This window comes from Maylandia zebra, linkage group LG7 (assembly GCF_041146795.1).
Source record: "Maylandia zebra isolate NMK-2024a linkage group LG7, Mzebra_GT3a, whole genome shotgun sequence".
Lineage (NCBI taxonomy): Eukaryota > Metazoa > Chordata > Actinopteri > Cichliformes > Cichlidae > Maylandia > Maylandia zebra.
The window spans coordinates 18,089,871-18,105,502 of NC_135173.1; the positions used below are offsets into that span (position 1 = coordinate 18,089,871).

At 41.2% G+C, this 15,632-nt stretch overlaps 1 protein-coding gene across 1 annotated transcript; it reads right to left on the reverse strand.

Moving 5' to 3' along the window:
• Positions 1 to 6,145: 6,145 nt before the first annotated feature.
• On the reverse strand, positions 6,146 to 14,400 carry LOC101477906 (neuroepithelial cell-transforming gene 1 protein). Its single transcript, XM_004567785.3, has 12 exons — positions 14,063 to 14,400; positions 12,542 to 12,608; positions 11,637 to 11,696; positions 10,839 to 10,946; positions 10,594 to 10,758; positions 10,441 to 10,503; positions 10,266 to 10,362; positions 10,091 to 10,167; positions 8,589 to 8,846; positions 8,326 to 8,496; positions 8,048 to 8,234; positions 6,146 to 7,073 (listed from the first exon to the last, which is right to left on the reverse strand). The coding sequence occupies exons 1-12, from the start codon at positions 14,224 to 14,226 to the stop codon at positions 6,739 to 6,741; spliced, it is 1,752 nt and encodes a 583-aa protein (XP_004567842.1). The 5' UTR covers positions 14,227 to 14,400; the 3' UTR covers positions 6,146 to 6,738.
• Positions 14,401 to 15,632: the final 1,232 nt, after the last annotated feature.

Genomic DNA, 15,632 nt, shown 5'->3' on the forward strand with positions numbered 1-15,632 from the left:
TATTAGGCAAGTTGTATTTTTGAGGAATAATGTTTTTATTGAACAACAACCATGTTCTCAATGAACCCAAAAAACTCATTAATATCAAAACTGAATGTTTTTGGAAGTAGTTTTTAGTTTGTTTTTAGTTTTAGCTATTTTAGGGGGATATCTGTGTGTGCAGGTGACTATTACTGTGCATAATTATTAGGCAACTTAACAAAAAACAAATATATACCCATGTCAATTATTTATTTTTACCAGTGAAACCAATATAACATCTCCACATTCACAAATATACATTTCTGACATTCAAAAACAAAACAAAAACAAATCAGCGACCAATATAGCCACCTTTCTTTGCAAGGACACTCAAAAGCCTGCCATCCATGGATTCTGTCAGTGTTTTGATCTGTTCACCATCAACATTGCGTGCAGCAGCAACCACAGCCTCCCAGACACTGTTCAGAGAGGTGTACTGTTTTCCCTCCTTGTAAATCTCACATTTGATGATGGACCACAGGTTCTCAATGCGGTTCAGATCTGGTGAACAAGGTGGCCATGTCATTAGTTTTTCTTCTTTTATACCCTTTCTTGCCAGCCACGCTGTGGAGTACTTGGACGCGTGTGATGGAGCATTGTCCTGCATGAAAATCATGTTTTTCTTGAAGGATGCAGACTTCTTCCTGTACCACTGCTTGAAGGTGTCTTCCAGAAACTGGCAGTAGGACTGGGAGTTGAGCTTGACTCCATCCTCAACCCGAAAAGGCCCCACAAGCTCATCTTTGATGATACCAGCCCAAACCAGTACTCCACCTCCACCTTGCTGGCGTCTGAGTCGGACTGGAGCTCTCTGCCCTTTACCAATCCAGCCACGGGCCCATCCATCTGGCCCATCAAGACTCACTCTCAAGGTTTGGAGGCCTATCTCCACCCACCACCACTTCCCCTGCCAGTGGCGGACTCCCTCAGGTGTCGGTGCGTTGGTGGTTCTTTGTGTCTGGGGGTGGGCGTCCGGGTACACACCGGCTCACTCCTTGGCGGCCGCTTATCGGGGCCTGGAGCCTGGGGCTCGCTCGGGCCACTTCGGAGGCGGGGTGCCCCCGGCCTCTCGGCCTGGGGCTTGGTCACTCAGGCACAGCTGGCTGCCGGCGGAGCTCACGGGCGCGTCACTGCAACTCCCCCTGGCTTCTGCTCCGCGGCTGCTGAGTGAGCCCTCATCTGGGACTCTCCTCAGCTCTTACTGGGACAGTGGCGCGGCTGCCCCTCTGTTGGTCTTCCTTGGTCTCTTGTGTTCTGGGGGCCTCTGGATGTCTGGAGTTTTGATCTCCTCCATACCTGCTTCATACCCTGGAGGACGGGGCTGTGGCTCCCCACACTCCCTAGCAGATCGTTACATGGAGAAACCTTTGGAATGCAAGCATGCTGATCCACACAGGTATGCACACAGGTGTACACACGGGTGTTCACAGACGCGGACTACAGCTTTCTTGGCTGCTGCCTCAAAGCACATTGTGCGCTGTCTATCTTGCGTGCTGCACAATATCGTTTATTATTTAGTATCTACTGATATCTACTGCTAGCTAGTTTATTGTGATGGTGCCGTTTTTTTTATTATGTTGCTCTTTGTTGTTTGCTTTCTCTTCTGTTTTTTTTCTCCATACAGGTGACCCAGGTGTTGTTGTTTTTTTTTTTTTTTTTTTTTTTCTTCTTCCCCCCCTTCTCACTGTCTCTTCTCCCCTTTGGTTTTCTTTCTCTCCCTCTCTTTCTTTCATTCTTTCTCCCTGTCCTATCCCCCAGTCATGTCTGTCCCGTTTGTAGGAACTGAAAATAAAATAAATTCATAATTATAATAAAGGTCAATCAAATGGACCAATATGGCAAGGCCATGATGATCCACTTGGTAAAATAAATCCGCTTGGCATCTTTCTTGGCCTTAAGACAACAATTCTGATGGCTAAAGATCCAAACGGGACACAAAAAAAAAAAGAAAAAAAAAAAGACTCACTCTCATTTCATCAGTCCATAAAACCTTTAGAAAAACCAGTCTTGAGATATTTCTTGGCCCAGTCTTGACGTTTCAGCTTGTGTGTCTTGTTCAGTGGTGGTCGTCTTTCAGCCTTTCTTACCTTGGCCATGTCTCTGAGTATTGCACACCTTGTGCTTTTGGGCACTCCAGTGATGTTGCAGCTCTGAAATATGGCCAAACTGGTGGCAAGTGGCATCTTGGCAGCTGCACGCTTGACTTTTCTCAGTTCATGGGCAGTTATTTTGCGCCTTGGTTTTTCCACACGCTTCTTGCGACCCTGTTGACTATTTTGAATGAAATGCTTGATTGTTCGATGATCACGCTTCAGAAGCTTTGCAATTTTGAGACTGCAGCATCCCTCTGCAAGATATCTCACTATTTTTGACTTTTCTGAGCCTGTCAAGTCCTTCTTTTGACCCATTTTGCCAAAGGAAAGGATGTTGCCTAATAATTATGCACACCTGATATAGGGTGTTGATGTCATTAGACCACACCCCTTCTCATTACAGAGATGCACATCACCTAATATGCTTAATTGGTAGTAGGCTTTCGAGCCTATACAGCTTGGAGTAAGACAACATGCATGAAGAGGATGATGTGGACAAAATACTCATTTGCCTAATAATTCTGCACTCCCTGTATATAGATTGCATCTTTCAGTCACATAGCAGACTCAAGTACATCATTGGTATCTTAACATGGAAACTTTTTGAAAGACAAATATTTTCTTAATGGCAGTTTATTGGTTTATGTGCAAAACTGTTTAAAATGGGCTCAACCAAAACACGTCCTTTCAAAATGGCACAACTGCAGATAAACAACGTGTAGGTGGTTGGACAGCAATCATTCGAATAGCACCCTATCCCTTTAAGTCAGTCAGACTCTAGGGTGGGACAAAAAGTGAATGATTAAATGTGACCATAAAGCACAAAGGAAAAGTCCTCTCTGCAGCCCTTCTGAAGGGTTGCTCTGATAACATGGTTTTTATTCTGGTGAAGACTATAAAAGCAGCCTGAAATGAACCTGAAACCTACACCTACGCTCAGACAATAAAAGCATTCATTATGCCTGACTTGCACTAAAGCATGACTGAACATGAGCTTGTGTTACAGAGCAGCATGGGTAACAAGTACAAAGCAGCTAATATTCACTGTAAAATCCTTCCTTTTTTTTTTTTTTTTTTTTTAACAGCAAAGATTAGTACAAATACAAAGTATGTTGTCTGTGGACTGAGCCAAAAACTCAGCTGGTGTAGTCACAACTTGCTTGGTGGAAAGTTTGGTCGTCAGTGATAAACAAATATATATTACTAACAACAAAGATGACATGTGAACGTTCATCTGGAGGATGTAAAAACCAGAATGTGGAAAAACTAGAACAATTGCCGTGAGATGGAGAGATGTTAGCAACCAAACATGCAAACAGTGAGCAGGAAGTGAAAAGAAAAACCAAAACGTTAACTGTAACCTCAGTGCATCTGGAGACAGCTCAGTTAGGGCCAAAGTGTCAATGCGAATTAATGTCCTTACCCACAGTTTGAGTATTTTAAGCTCGCCGTGACACCACAGCTTCTTCCTGGCTGGACGTGCCTTGTTTTTGTAAGTTTACTCTCTAACTTAAGAGAGTACAGTAACCTGCAAAATTGGTTTCTTTCTGCTCAACAATACCAGCATGTTCTTCACTCTGGAGATGGTAAACACACGCCAACAACTGCATGATGGTGATGACGTTTAGTGAGCTGTCACGGTCTTCTGAATCCAGAACTGATAGTTCCAAAGTTAAGCGACAGGATTAGAAGAAACGTTTTTGTGAACCCTTTAGAATCAGCTGCATTTCTACTCTGATTATTAATAAATGTGGTCTGATCTTCATACAAGACACATTAATAGATGTGTTTGGGTTTTTTTTATTTTTTTTTATTTTATCACACTGAATAATAAGAATAAGAGTCTGGGTTTGAAAGTGCATATGAATGAATTTGTGACCAAAAGATGAATTGGTTGGAACCTTGCCTCAAGCACAACTTTCACAGGACCTCAGAAGAACCATTTTAGAGGTTCATAAAGCTCAGAAAAGACTACAAAAGCAATTCTAGAGCCCAGTCCAGGATGTCCATCAGTCTGCATTAAGACACAATGTCTCATTCATAAGGTGTTACTGCTCTCCCTGGGAACTAACATCTTGCAAAGATTATACCAACAAAAAGACACGTAGTCCTGAAAAAGGTGATGAAGCAGCCAAAGTGACAGGAGAACATTGCAATAGCAAAAAATACCAAATAATAATCAGGTAATAGAACGAAAATAAGAAAACATAAACCAAAACGGTGCCGCCTAAGATCAAAGGCTAACTGGATGATCTGGAAAGCATCAGGTATTCTTTGAACATATGTACGTTATACTTACTGGGAAGCATGGCAGAGGAACCATCAGGGTTTGAGCTTATTTGCTTTCCTGATGCATGAATGCACTGAAACTGGGGGGAACAATGAATGGTGACTATAAGGGCAGCAATACCTGACATAAAACCGGCGGAGCACACAAATGAATGGACAGCAGAACGGTTGCAAAAGAAGAAATTCATGTTTTGGAACGAACAAACCAGAGTCGTGACCTCAACCCAATTTGTAATGTTGTAGCGCGATCAGAAGAGGGCTTGTGAATCTCGTCATAAACTGAAACTGATGCATTTTTTTTTTTTTTTTTTAGGAGGAGGAAATGTGCAAGTTATAAACGGTTGCAGGAAACATCCCCTGTTCTCGCTGTACAGTTTTTTCCAACCTGGACTGTTAATGTTCAATCTGTGTGCTTAAAGATTTGAACAAACATTTGAGTGTTAGTTCAGTCAGACCGGTTTTTCTTAATTGCGACTTAATAAAGATTAATACAATGACCCCCTAAAGCTGTGGATATCCTTTTACCTTCAGCAGACAGTTAACAGTGAGTCATTATTTAATGAAAGGTTTAGTCCTGAGCATTCAAAACTTTTTCCACTTCCCCAAGCCGGCCATTTTATCTTACCCAAACCTCAGCAGCTGTGTTCAAGGGGAAGCAGGTGTTTGCCGTGTAGGCTTGTGTTATCAGGGCAACGGTCAAGTCAAATAAAAGGAGGCGTGACAGCTTATCCTTAAGCTTTGCGCAGACTCCTGCTTTCATAACTCTCCCAGAAAGAGTACATGACGCTCAACATTGGCAGTTGTAAGCATCTTTGAGGAAGAGGGTTTCGGTTAGGCTGTGGTGAAGCATCTCATGCTGGTGACACATTATCAGCTATAAATACTACTGATCAAAAGCTGTATAAGAGGCCCCCCAAGGGTTTTAGTGGAAGTAAAATGTGTGCAGATAAAGCTGCTGTGTGGCCGTCTAATCGAATTGAAACAAAACATCCATCAACAGAAATTCCAATGATCCTTCGAGCATATAAAAATGAAAAAGAACTTAAGAAAGTCTTTCAGGTTCCTGTTTTTAAAATAGTGAGTGAAGAATCGGTTTAACGAGATAGAGGAAGTTGGCAATGCGATGAGCTGTTCTCTGACTCTTTATGACAATATATTTGAAATACGCTTTGTACTGACGCTTGTTTCCCTGAATGCTATGAATACATCTAAGTTTTGCAGTGATGCTCTTTTCGATGACTGTTTAATACTGAAAATTGACGTACACCTTATCTAGAGTCACACTGTGTCAGTTGTATGTTTTACAGTGAAAACAAACGCAACAACAGATATTGAGGTAAAATTTTCATACATGTAAATCAGGCTTTGCAGGTGTGTAAAGACGTCATTTTCAATTTTGGATTTGGCCTGAAGAGCTACGATGGGCATTTCACAGCAATTAAAACAAAACAAAAGTCAAACTTGCCTCTGAACTCAAAAGGATTTATCCATAACCTGTCTTTTTTTACATTTCGCCTTTTCCAGTTTGATATATTTGAACAAAAACACATGAACAAACGTGCTAAGAGTCGTTTTTTGAACACTAATTGGAAAGAAACCAGTGTCTAGTTTTTTTAAGCTTCTGTTTGCTTTAAAAGTGTTGCAACACTGTTGAACTGCCCCGTTAACAACAAAGGGAAGTGACTGAGAACTCAAAGTACAATCAAGAGGATCTTAGTAACCTGCAATAAAAAGTCTCAAACTCAGTTTTACTAAATGTTTTATTTTTTTCCTTTTTGATTAACAAATTTCCTCTGAATATGTGATGAATTCTTGATGTCCCTCCTTCCCCCTTAAAAACAATTCTTTATACATCTGTGGTCAGTGCTCTCACACGTGTTCTGCTCCCTATCTTGACACTGATCTGAAACACTTTGAGCCTTGTTTCCTTGGTAGACAGTTTCTTGGTCCCTTATCTTGGCACAGATGACACTTAAAACGGACAGCTTCACACTTGTTGCTCGTGCTATAGACACACAGTCACATCCTGATCATAGCACAAGACAGAGACGGTTTAAAAAAACAAAAAAAAAAAAACAGCCTTAACCAAAAACCAAAGCTGAAAAAGTTTTCAAAGCAACAAGACAGAAAACTCTGCTTTACAGCTGCTGTAAACACATATGCAAATAGCACGCTTTTTTTTTTTTGTAAACTAATTACACATTTTTAAGGGCTACAGTTGGATTAACATTTGGACGGTGATGATTGGAGAAGCCTTTTCAGTGCAGATGGATAAAAAAAAATGTGACTAAACAGGACACACGTCAAATACATGTAAGAGGAACCCTCTAAATAGCTACACTCCAGTTTCCTTCCTCTTCAGTGATCCCTGTAACTTCTGGTCCAGTCTGGTTTTGGAGAGCGTCTGAGGCCTCAGTTTGGGGCCAGAGACAGGAGGAGGACAGTTCTCATTTTCCTCTTCGTCACAGACTGTGGTTGAGGACACAGAGGAGTGGCTTTTTGCTGGGATGGTTTCCCCCCGCTGAACTCTAGCTGGAGCCCCCTGCTGTTGGGACATGGCGGTTCGGAGGCAGTTGAGCCACTGCTGCTTGTGGTAGACGTCACTCACATGCAGTGTGTGGGTCTGGCCGTGAGAAGGATCCAGAGAGCTCACGCGGAAAACATTCTTAGCTAGAGAAGAAGAGAATAAAAGTGGCAGTCAGAAAAATAATACTGATGCTTTGAAGCTACAGGATTCTGGAAAATCCTTTTTAATGACACTCAAAAAAGAAAAAAAAATTCTTCGCCAGTTCATTCAGCATTATAAACACCAGTCCTATAAGAATCCATAATCTCAACACAATGGTACAGACAACTTGTGAGCAAATACAAAAAGGGCCGCCAGTCGTGGCAAGCCAAGTGTGAATTATAACATGACTCAGCAGGTTCACTCTGGTGTGCAGTGTGCTTTAACCCCGTAAAGCCCAAACTATTAAATATTACCAGAGAACTCGAGTGTTTATTGAACTTACAGACCAGTTAATTTATTTTGTTAAATAAATATTAATTAACATCACTAATAATTATGAAAAAGAATATCAATTAAAAATAAAGAACGCCCATCAATGGATGTTTTTGGAGTATGTTGTGTGGTTTAACATATCAGTCCAAAATTTCCCATCAAAAACTGGTAAAATGGATAAAACCTGACGTAAGGATGAACATGTGTAATTAGGTCATATCAGGTTAGTGTGACTGTGTATTGCTGCTCTTGGCTTCACCATTTTAGCGAAAAGCATACTTTGGAAGTGGACCACTACTAAGCCCCCCCTTCTTCTAGCAGGAGAATATGACTGAGGTTTGTAAATGAAAGTTGGCGAGAGAAGAAGCAAGACGCAGCTACTGACTGGATTCATGCATCCATGCATGCTGAATATTTGTGGAGTTACAACTAAGACATTTTCAGTTATAAAGGTATTAGTTTTACTATAAAAGATGCATTTCTAATAATTTAGTCTACAAAAATTAAGCACAGAAAAAGAAAGCGTCCAAAGTGACATCTTATAATTGTTTTGTCTAACTGATGGTCTAAAACCCCAAAACTCCTCATGTTTACACTGATATGAACTCCCGTCTATTATTGAAGCCATCAGAAGTCAACCCACCTTTCTCTCCATTGGTGAAAGCCCCTCTGAAGGACCCGCCCATGCGGATCTCTCCATCCTGCAGGTCCTCCATGGCCAAGTCTCGAACAGGGATGGGCTGTCGATACACCTGGAAGCAGCTCCTCTCGTTGCGTGTCACCGGCCGAGTCAGAACGAGCAGCTCAGAGAAGAGGAACACGTGCAGCCTCTGAAGCAGCACAGTAACAGAGCGTGAAACTTCAAAACGACACGAACGGCGTGCAGCTACTGTAACAGCGAGAAGAAGCATCCATTCTTACCGAGCCGCTCTTGTTCCTCAGCTCGCCGTGACACAGAAGTGTCTTACACTTATCTATGAGGGGGTCCCGCTGCTTATCGTCCAGAAACTCCAGTTTGTCAATGTAATACTGGCACTCAGACTCCCCCTTTCTCACGTTGATATCGGACAGGATCTCCTGGATTATAGTGATCTGGATAATAAAAAGTTATCATAAAATGATGGTGTATTTTATTTGCAACAAACATGCAAATTGCCAGATTATGTGGCACGCAGGTAACGTACTGCTGTCTCCAGACTGGTCACGTCTGGGTGATCGGGAGGAGTGTGTCTGAGGATCTCTCGCAGCAGCAGCGGGTATTTTACCAGACGTGAACGAGGGATGTCAAGGAAGCTCCAGAGGTCCAACTTCCTGCTGAAGGGTGACTCCAAACAGCGCTGCAGGAAATCCTGCACCCGCCTGTCCTGCTTTTTCTGGTCCAGCAGGGCTTTGGCGGCAAGCTGGTTGCTGCAGTAGTTTTTGTAGGCATTCAGACGGGGCAGCTGAGAGAAAAACAGTCGGAGGCAAAACATTTACACGGTGCACTTTTCATGTCGTTAAAAAAAAAAAGAAAAGAAAGAAAATATCCAAAGGCTGCTTGTCGGATTAGTTTTTTAAAAGGATTTTCAGTTTCCTCAAAAGCATCTTAAATATGAATATTAGCTGATGGCAGGCTGTGAAGTTTCAGTCAGCATCATCAGTTCTAAAGTAAACGTGATCTCTACTGCCACCATATGAAGACTATTGTTTTAAAAAAAAGGTAAAATTAGAGTGAGAGAATAAATTAAATAAGAATCTGCAACCAATTTACTCATGCAACATTAAATATACAAATTATTGTCATGTACAGCCAACTATTAAAAAAAATGATATAATAAGTACCAATTCTAGCAAATAATATTTTAACTTTAGTGAGTTTAGCAAGAATTTTTATAATATAATATTTGTATTAAAATGTCCTAACTTGGCAAAGCCTTATAGGATAAACATCCACTAAATACACTCACTGCTAAATTAATGAGGTACAAATTATGGGCTCTTTTTGTAGCACAGATTTAATAAAGTGCTGGAAACACTTATGATAACAATCATACAGTTGCTGCATATTTGTTGGCTACACATCCACAACAATAATCTCCTGGTCAAACGAATCCAATTTGAGCCGATCTGAGCTTTGTGGTGTGACTTGACATGTTTTCCAGCTGGATGGGCATATGGTCATAAAAGGATAGCCATGGTCAGCAACAATACTCAAGTAGGCTGTGGTGTTTAAACAGTGTTCAATTGATACTAAGGCAACCAAAGTGTGCCACAAAAATATTCCAACACCATTATACCACCACCACCAGCCTAAACCGGTGATACAAGGCAGGATGGATCCATGCTTTTATTTTGAAATTGAGACTCGTCAGACCGGTCAACATTTTTCCAATCTTCTGATGTCTAATTTTGGTAAGTCGTGTGAACTGGGATCAGTTTTCTGTTCTTAGCTGACAGGATTGGCACCTAGTGTGGTCTTCTGCTGTTGTAGACCATCTGCTTCAAGGTTTTACTGTAGCTGCAATGAATGGCTAAGTTACTTTTGGCTGTGGTCACATCTGGGTGATCAATGCAGTGCTTCTGAAAATCGTCTTGACCGTGTCTACTGGGCTAAATGCACTGATTTGATACCAAGTGAGTGGCCGATCAGATATCTGTGTTATCAAGGTGAGTGTATATTCTCAGGATAATGTTACTGTATTCATACCCAGTCTATCACTATCTGCCCGATCTGTGCTACTGTTCCATCAGAGCCAGTTCCCTCCGTCAGCTTCACCAATAACTCTGCAGAATGTTAAAAAAAGAGAGAGAAAAAAAGAGACACATTTGTTAGCGAAAAACAAACAGCTTCCAGTTTTATATCCAAGTTAGCGAGAGCTCACCTTCGTGTAGAGGGATATATGCATCCAAGTCGCCAAAGATGTGAGCCAGCTCCTCCTCTGTCATGATGGAAAGCTTTAGCATCGGATCGTGGTACGCCTAAACACAAAAGCAGCAGTTTGAGTAAAAAAGGAAGCTGAAATTAAGCTTCTATTTTTACTCAAATATTCTACTAACCTTTCGGGCAAGTTGAAGATCTTCGATGAGGTCCTGCTCTCCCCTGTACAGTTCATAAATTGCCTGAGAATAAAACAAATGCCGGAGAGGTTACTTTCTCAGCTCTCAGCACATTTAAGATCCTGCTCCTGACTTAAGGCTGAGCTGCACAACCTCTTGTCTCTTGATCTCTTTTGTTGAGAACGTGCTCTTCTGATGGACGTCCAGCGTCTCCGACCACAGCGTGCTGTTTCTCCGTTTCGTGGGGGTTGGACCTGAAGCTTTGCTGCCAGCTTTGAGGGACATCCCTGGTGACTTGGTATCACGTGATGACATTGACTACAAAAAAACAAAGGCTGTTGTTATTGAAGATGGTACGGGGTAAGTGTTGTTTTTAAGTGTCACAGCACAGCGCTCACCTGGATGGTCTGACCAAAGCGCCGCACTGCTCCATTCTTTGAAGGAGATATCAAGTTGACGAGGGATGAAACTTTGGCAAGTGATCTGACACGCTTGTTACTGGGTTCCTAAAAAAAGAAAAATACAATTATAATAAACTAAAACTGTAGGATTTATTTATAATTGAAGCTATTGGCATTTTTAAATAGCCTCACACACAATTTACTCATATTCCTTTCATCTATCTTCTTAAATGCTCTATTTAGCAACAGCAGTAAAACACCTGGATGACATGAAACTGATCTGCTCTCTTAACAGTTTCAGTTTAGTCTCAGGACTGTTTGCTGTGCAGATGTATTTATGTTGCACTTAGATCTACAGTCTGACTATGTGATCTCCAGTGAAACACACACTGAGAAGTTATATCCATGAACAACGTGTCTGCTTGGTTAGATCTCTTCTTGTACTTCATACGGTTCTCCTACACATTTGAGGGAGAATTTCAGCTTTCTCAGCTCTTCCTTTCAAATATCCGAGTAGAGGAACTTTGCTCCTGCTTCTACAGCACAGAAACATAGTGTAAATGCTACGGTGATGTGCTGAACTGAACCCTGAATTTATGACAATCACAGCACCAAGAGACGCACTGCTTGTATACTCTTTCACAGTTATTTCCTCAGCCGGTCTGAGGCATAGCAGGATTATCCTCAGCCTGCATGATTCAGGCTGTCTGTGATGACAACCCGAGTCATGCAGAAGGATTAAAGTTTATGGTAGAGATGCATTCAGGTGCAGAAAGGAGGCTTTCCGACTCTCACCTTGAGGTCGAAGCTGGACAGGCTGACGGTATCATCCTCCTTCTCTTTGCGCTTTCTTTTCTGCAGCAACAAAACACAAGATAGCGGTTACTTTTAAAGGCCCGATGAGTGTTTAAACAACAGATTTAAAGCAGCATCTCTTATATGAACATAACAATGACAACAGTCCAAAATGTTATCCTGCTACCCATGACCAGATGCAATACGTATATGGGGGTTTCCTGTCTCAGATTGGGACTTTGACGGGAGACTACCCATGGCAGTGTTCTCTGTCGACACACAATGAGTCCATGTTGTGTTATTATTTGGGTGAAAAGTATGCATTTCTCCATTATTTGTGACAGGTGTAAAAATAAGCTGCAGCACAACTTTACTAAAAATTGAACTAGCCTTTTACAGGCTCAAACCTTATGGAGAACTACTAGAACTGATTTCACATTCTTGAATGTTAAAAACACAGTCGTCGTCCCCCCCCGTGTATATTGGTACAGAACGTCTCCCTTCTCCGTCTGGATGTAACACTCCCTTTTATCTCCTAGAGCATTTACTTCCGAGCATTCAAACCACGGACAGTACAAAAGTTCAACCCTTTCAGAATCAAAACACTGGAGGGTGGTTGGCTGATCTGGTATCTGTGTAAAATGTGCAGGTGCGGACAAAGCCAGGGGGGCTGACGCACACTGTGTGCTTGATTTTTTTCTTCTTAAATGTTATTACTGTGATGCTCGTGATTTTTAATGCTGGATAAAATCACCAAAAACCTCTCAGGCAAAGGTTTTGGAAAACCATACAAGCCATATAAGACATGGATCAAGAGAGCTGTTCAGTTTACAAAGAGATAATTGTGTGAGGGCCTGATCGCTGTAATAAAACATGATGCCGTTGCATATCAAACATGAACTCACTAGGCTGAAATCCCACGGAGTCCCAGGAGTGAGGAAGGTGAAGGAGCTGCCTCTCTGCAGTGGTGGTCTGTGGGAAATTAAACAAATCATGTTTGGCCTTGCACAATGAAAACACATTTATAGCATGGTCGTTACACAATGGCAGCTTTTCATTTTCTGGTATCTTATCAACATGGTCAGCAACAATATGCGAGGCTTACAGTATAACATGGAAGCATTTTTGTTACCCTTTACGTTGCAGTTATGTTTCAAATATGTGCTCTGGGATGACTGAGGCACAACAAAGCCATTTAAGGAGCTGTGCGGTTCTGTTGTGCTACTTGTCAATTTTGGCGACAAAACAATGAAACTACACAGTTTCTGTCAGGGTCAAGGCCAAGGGGCAGCTGCACCCACTACTGCAAAATCCCACTAACAGTGCTCATGACTCTGAGGAATGAGTAGAACCAGTACTGTAAAAGTTTTGTTGAGAGTCATGAGATCTGATTTACTGACATCACATTTTTTGAAATCCGTATCTGATATTATACTGTTTGCATTTTTTGAAAGTCTGCAAGTACAAATACAGGTGCAGTGCATGGCCATCAAATTAAAGCCACAGTACACTAATCAAAACGAAGCATTATAAAGCAGGGTGATCAAATAACAACAGTGTTTTATAACATAAACATCTATATAGTGTTTATAATGCACATATAATATTAGCCTTAAATGATTTGGGGAATGTTTTTTTTTTAATTAAGCCCAGTTTAATATTTAGAATGTAATGTTATGACCAAAAGATGTAACCTCATGAACTCGTGTGGGCTAACCTTAACCCACATGTATGTTGTTGGAGGGTGTATATGCAGTTGTTTTGGGTCACTTCTGTTTGGTGAGAATGACTCCCACGTAAGGAAAAAGGTCAAAAAATTTGGAGATTCACAGAAAGTGCATGTTGCAAGCCTCAATGAGATGTGCTGTATAAAGCGTAGACTAACTGCAGCTTTTGCAGTCTACCAAATGCACATATTGCAATTTCAACTTGAAAAAATTATTCAACCCTAAATGATACAACAAATAATGTTCTTTTTGCAAACTTTTGCACAGGTCTGATTACAACGTCTCTCCACCTGTAGTATTTTGATGGTAATTTGCAATAAAAGAAACGAACAACCTGTAAACAAAGTTTTGTTCCCTCCCCACAACAAATAAAGATGTATTTTACAGAGGATGACATTATTACAGCCCTAATATAAAGATGATGTCTACTGCACAGGAAACTGTACAAATCCTAAATCACACACACATATGCATGTAAAAATTAAATTAATTATCTCTTTATTAAAACAAGATAAGCAGACATATGTGTATTTTCAGTCGATTGGTTGGCTTCCGAGGTGCACTTGAAAGCACCTTTTGCCAGTTACAATACCAGCCCTGCCCGTCACAGTTGGCCGACCGGGTAATGGATAAAATGTTTGCTGTAGTATACTGTACTATATTGCAAAAGTTCTGTCGAATAAATAATTATGCTATCACCTTTTCGCAGCTACGTGCTTCTTAGAGCTGTTTCTCCGTAAGGTTTGAGGCGAGGGCTCCGCAGCGCTGATCATACTGGTCGTAGACGTCCTCGATGACACCCTGCGAAGTTTGTGTCTTTTGTTTTCCGTCGTGCTTCCGCTAAATTCTTCGTTTTCTTCCATTTCCCGTGGCTATACGTTGTGAGATGAGTTATACCCGAAATTATTTATGACTAAGCGAGGAAGATAGAAAAGCCAAACGTATGAAAACTGGCCCTATACGTACAAAGAAAACAGAAGATCGATGACAACAGAAGACACAGCACGGCGGAAGTTTGAATATGGCGGATTCTTGGAAATGGACCAATCAGGATACGTCTCGGAGCTCCGCTGCTAGACTAGGTGGGAGGAGCCAGTCTGAGCTCGTCCGCGTTTCATAACGAAAGATAATGAAAACCAGCCTATCAGAGTTAGCGGGGTGCACAAAACCTGCAGTATGAATTGACTGGGGACAAGACAACACTGATCCATTCTGATCCATCAAAACTGATTTATGCTTTGTTTGTTTGACTGTCCACTCCGTGCAAGGCAGAAAGCCTACTCACGCAGTCCAAAGACATGCTAATTAGATTAGCTGGTTATTCTAAATTGGCCAAAGGTGAACGCTTGTCTGACTCTCCATGTTAGCTCTGTGATGGACTGGCAAAGTGTCTGGGGTGTGGTCAGCTCAGATAACCTCCAGTGACCCTACACCTTGTATGGAGTCATTTTTGACAAACTTTACACTATCAGAAATGACACTTAGGGAAAATTGAAAACTTGCCACAGAAAACATTACCAGCATTAAGTATTCTCAGAACAGTTTCAGAATGAAAGCAGGGATGTAGTTTTTTATCGTCTTCAGGCAGAACAAATTTGACTGTTAAGTAGAGTTAATCATATTAACATATATTATTACATAGGACTCTCTTTTCTTAATCCACGTTTATGGTGTCAGGACGTCTGTGTTCAAATAAAATCACTAGAATTGACTGAATTTTCAACCACTTTTGAAAATAAATTGAGTTTTGGACACCTGGAAATGGCCCTCGACCCCCGAGTGTATCTCTAGTACAGTGAAAAACAGGAACTTTTCTGTCCTTTCAGTTTTTATCTATTACTTAACTACTTTAGTGTAGTATGAAAGGCAGTGTGTTTCTTTCTTTTAAGTCACGGGTCTTTTGGACTTGTAGATTTGGAATCTAAAACTGGGTACTTGGAAACACTGAAAACATATGCAATTTGTTCCTTTGTTGATAATACTCATAATGTGTGAAGTAAAGAAAATTCTTATTTGGTTTGCTGACTTTACTTTATTTTTCAAAAGATGAGCCACGACATTCACTTTGATTCAGATTAGCGTTTTGACTCGAACTGGCACATACTCATGAATCAGGTGACCATTGTTCTGATCATACTGACACAAGTGATGTGACTCAGCCACATGACTAGAAAAAGAGCATCTCAACTGAAGGATGATCTCTGTTCTTTTTATAGTTCAAGATAAAAACATTAGCTGTGAAGGCAGAATCAAACCATTCAGCGCAATC

Bases quoted from the DNA above. Each gene is read 5' to 3' on its own strand.
- LOC101477906 (XM_004567785.3), bottom strand. From the start codon at position 14,226: ATGGAAGAAAACGAAGAATTTAGCGGAAGCACGACGGAAAACAAAAGA. The intron at 10,759-10,838 runs GTGAGCGCTGTG...GTTTTTTTGTAG, and splicing joins GCTTTGGTCAGACCATCCAG to TCAATGTCATCACGTGATAC. The intron at 7,074-8,047 runs GTGGGTTGACTT...CTTCTTCTCTAG, and splicing joins TTTCACCAATGGAGAGAAAG to CTAAGAATGTTTTCCGCGTG.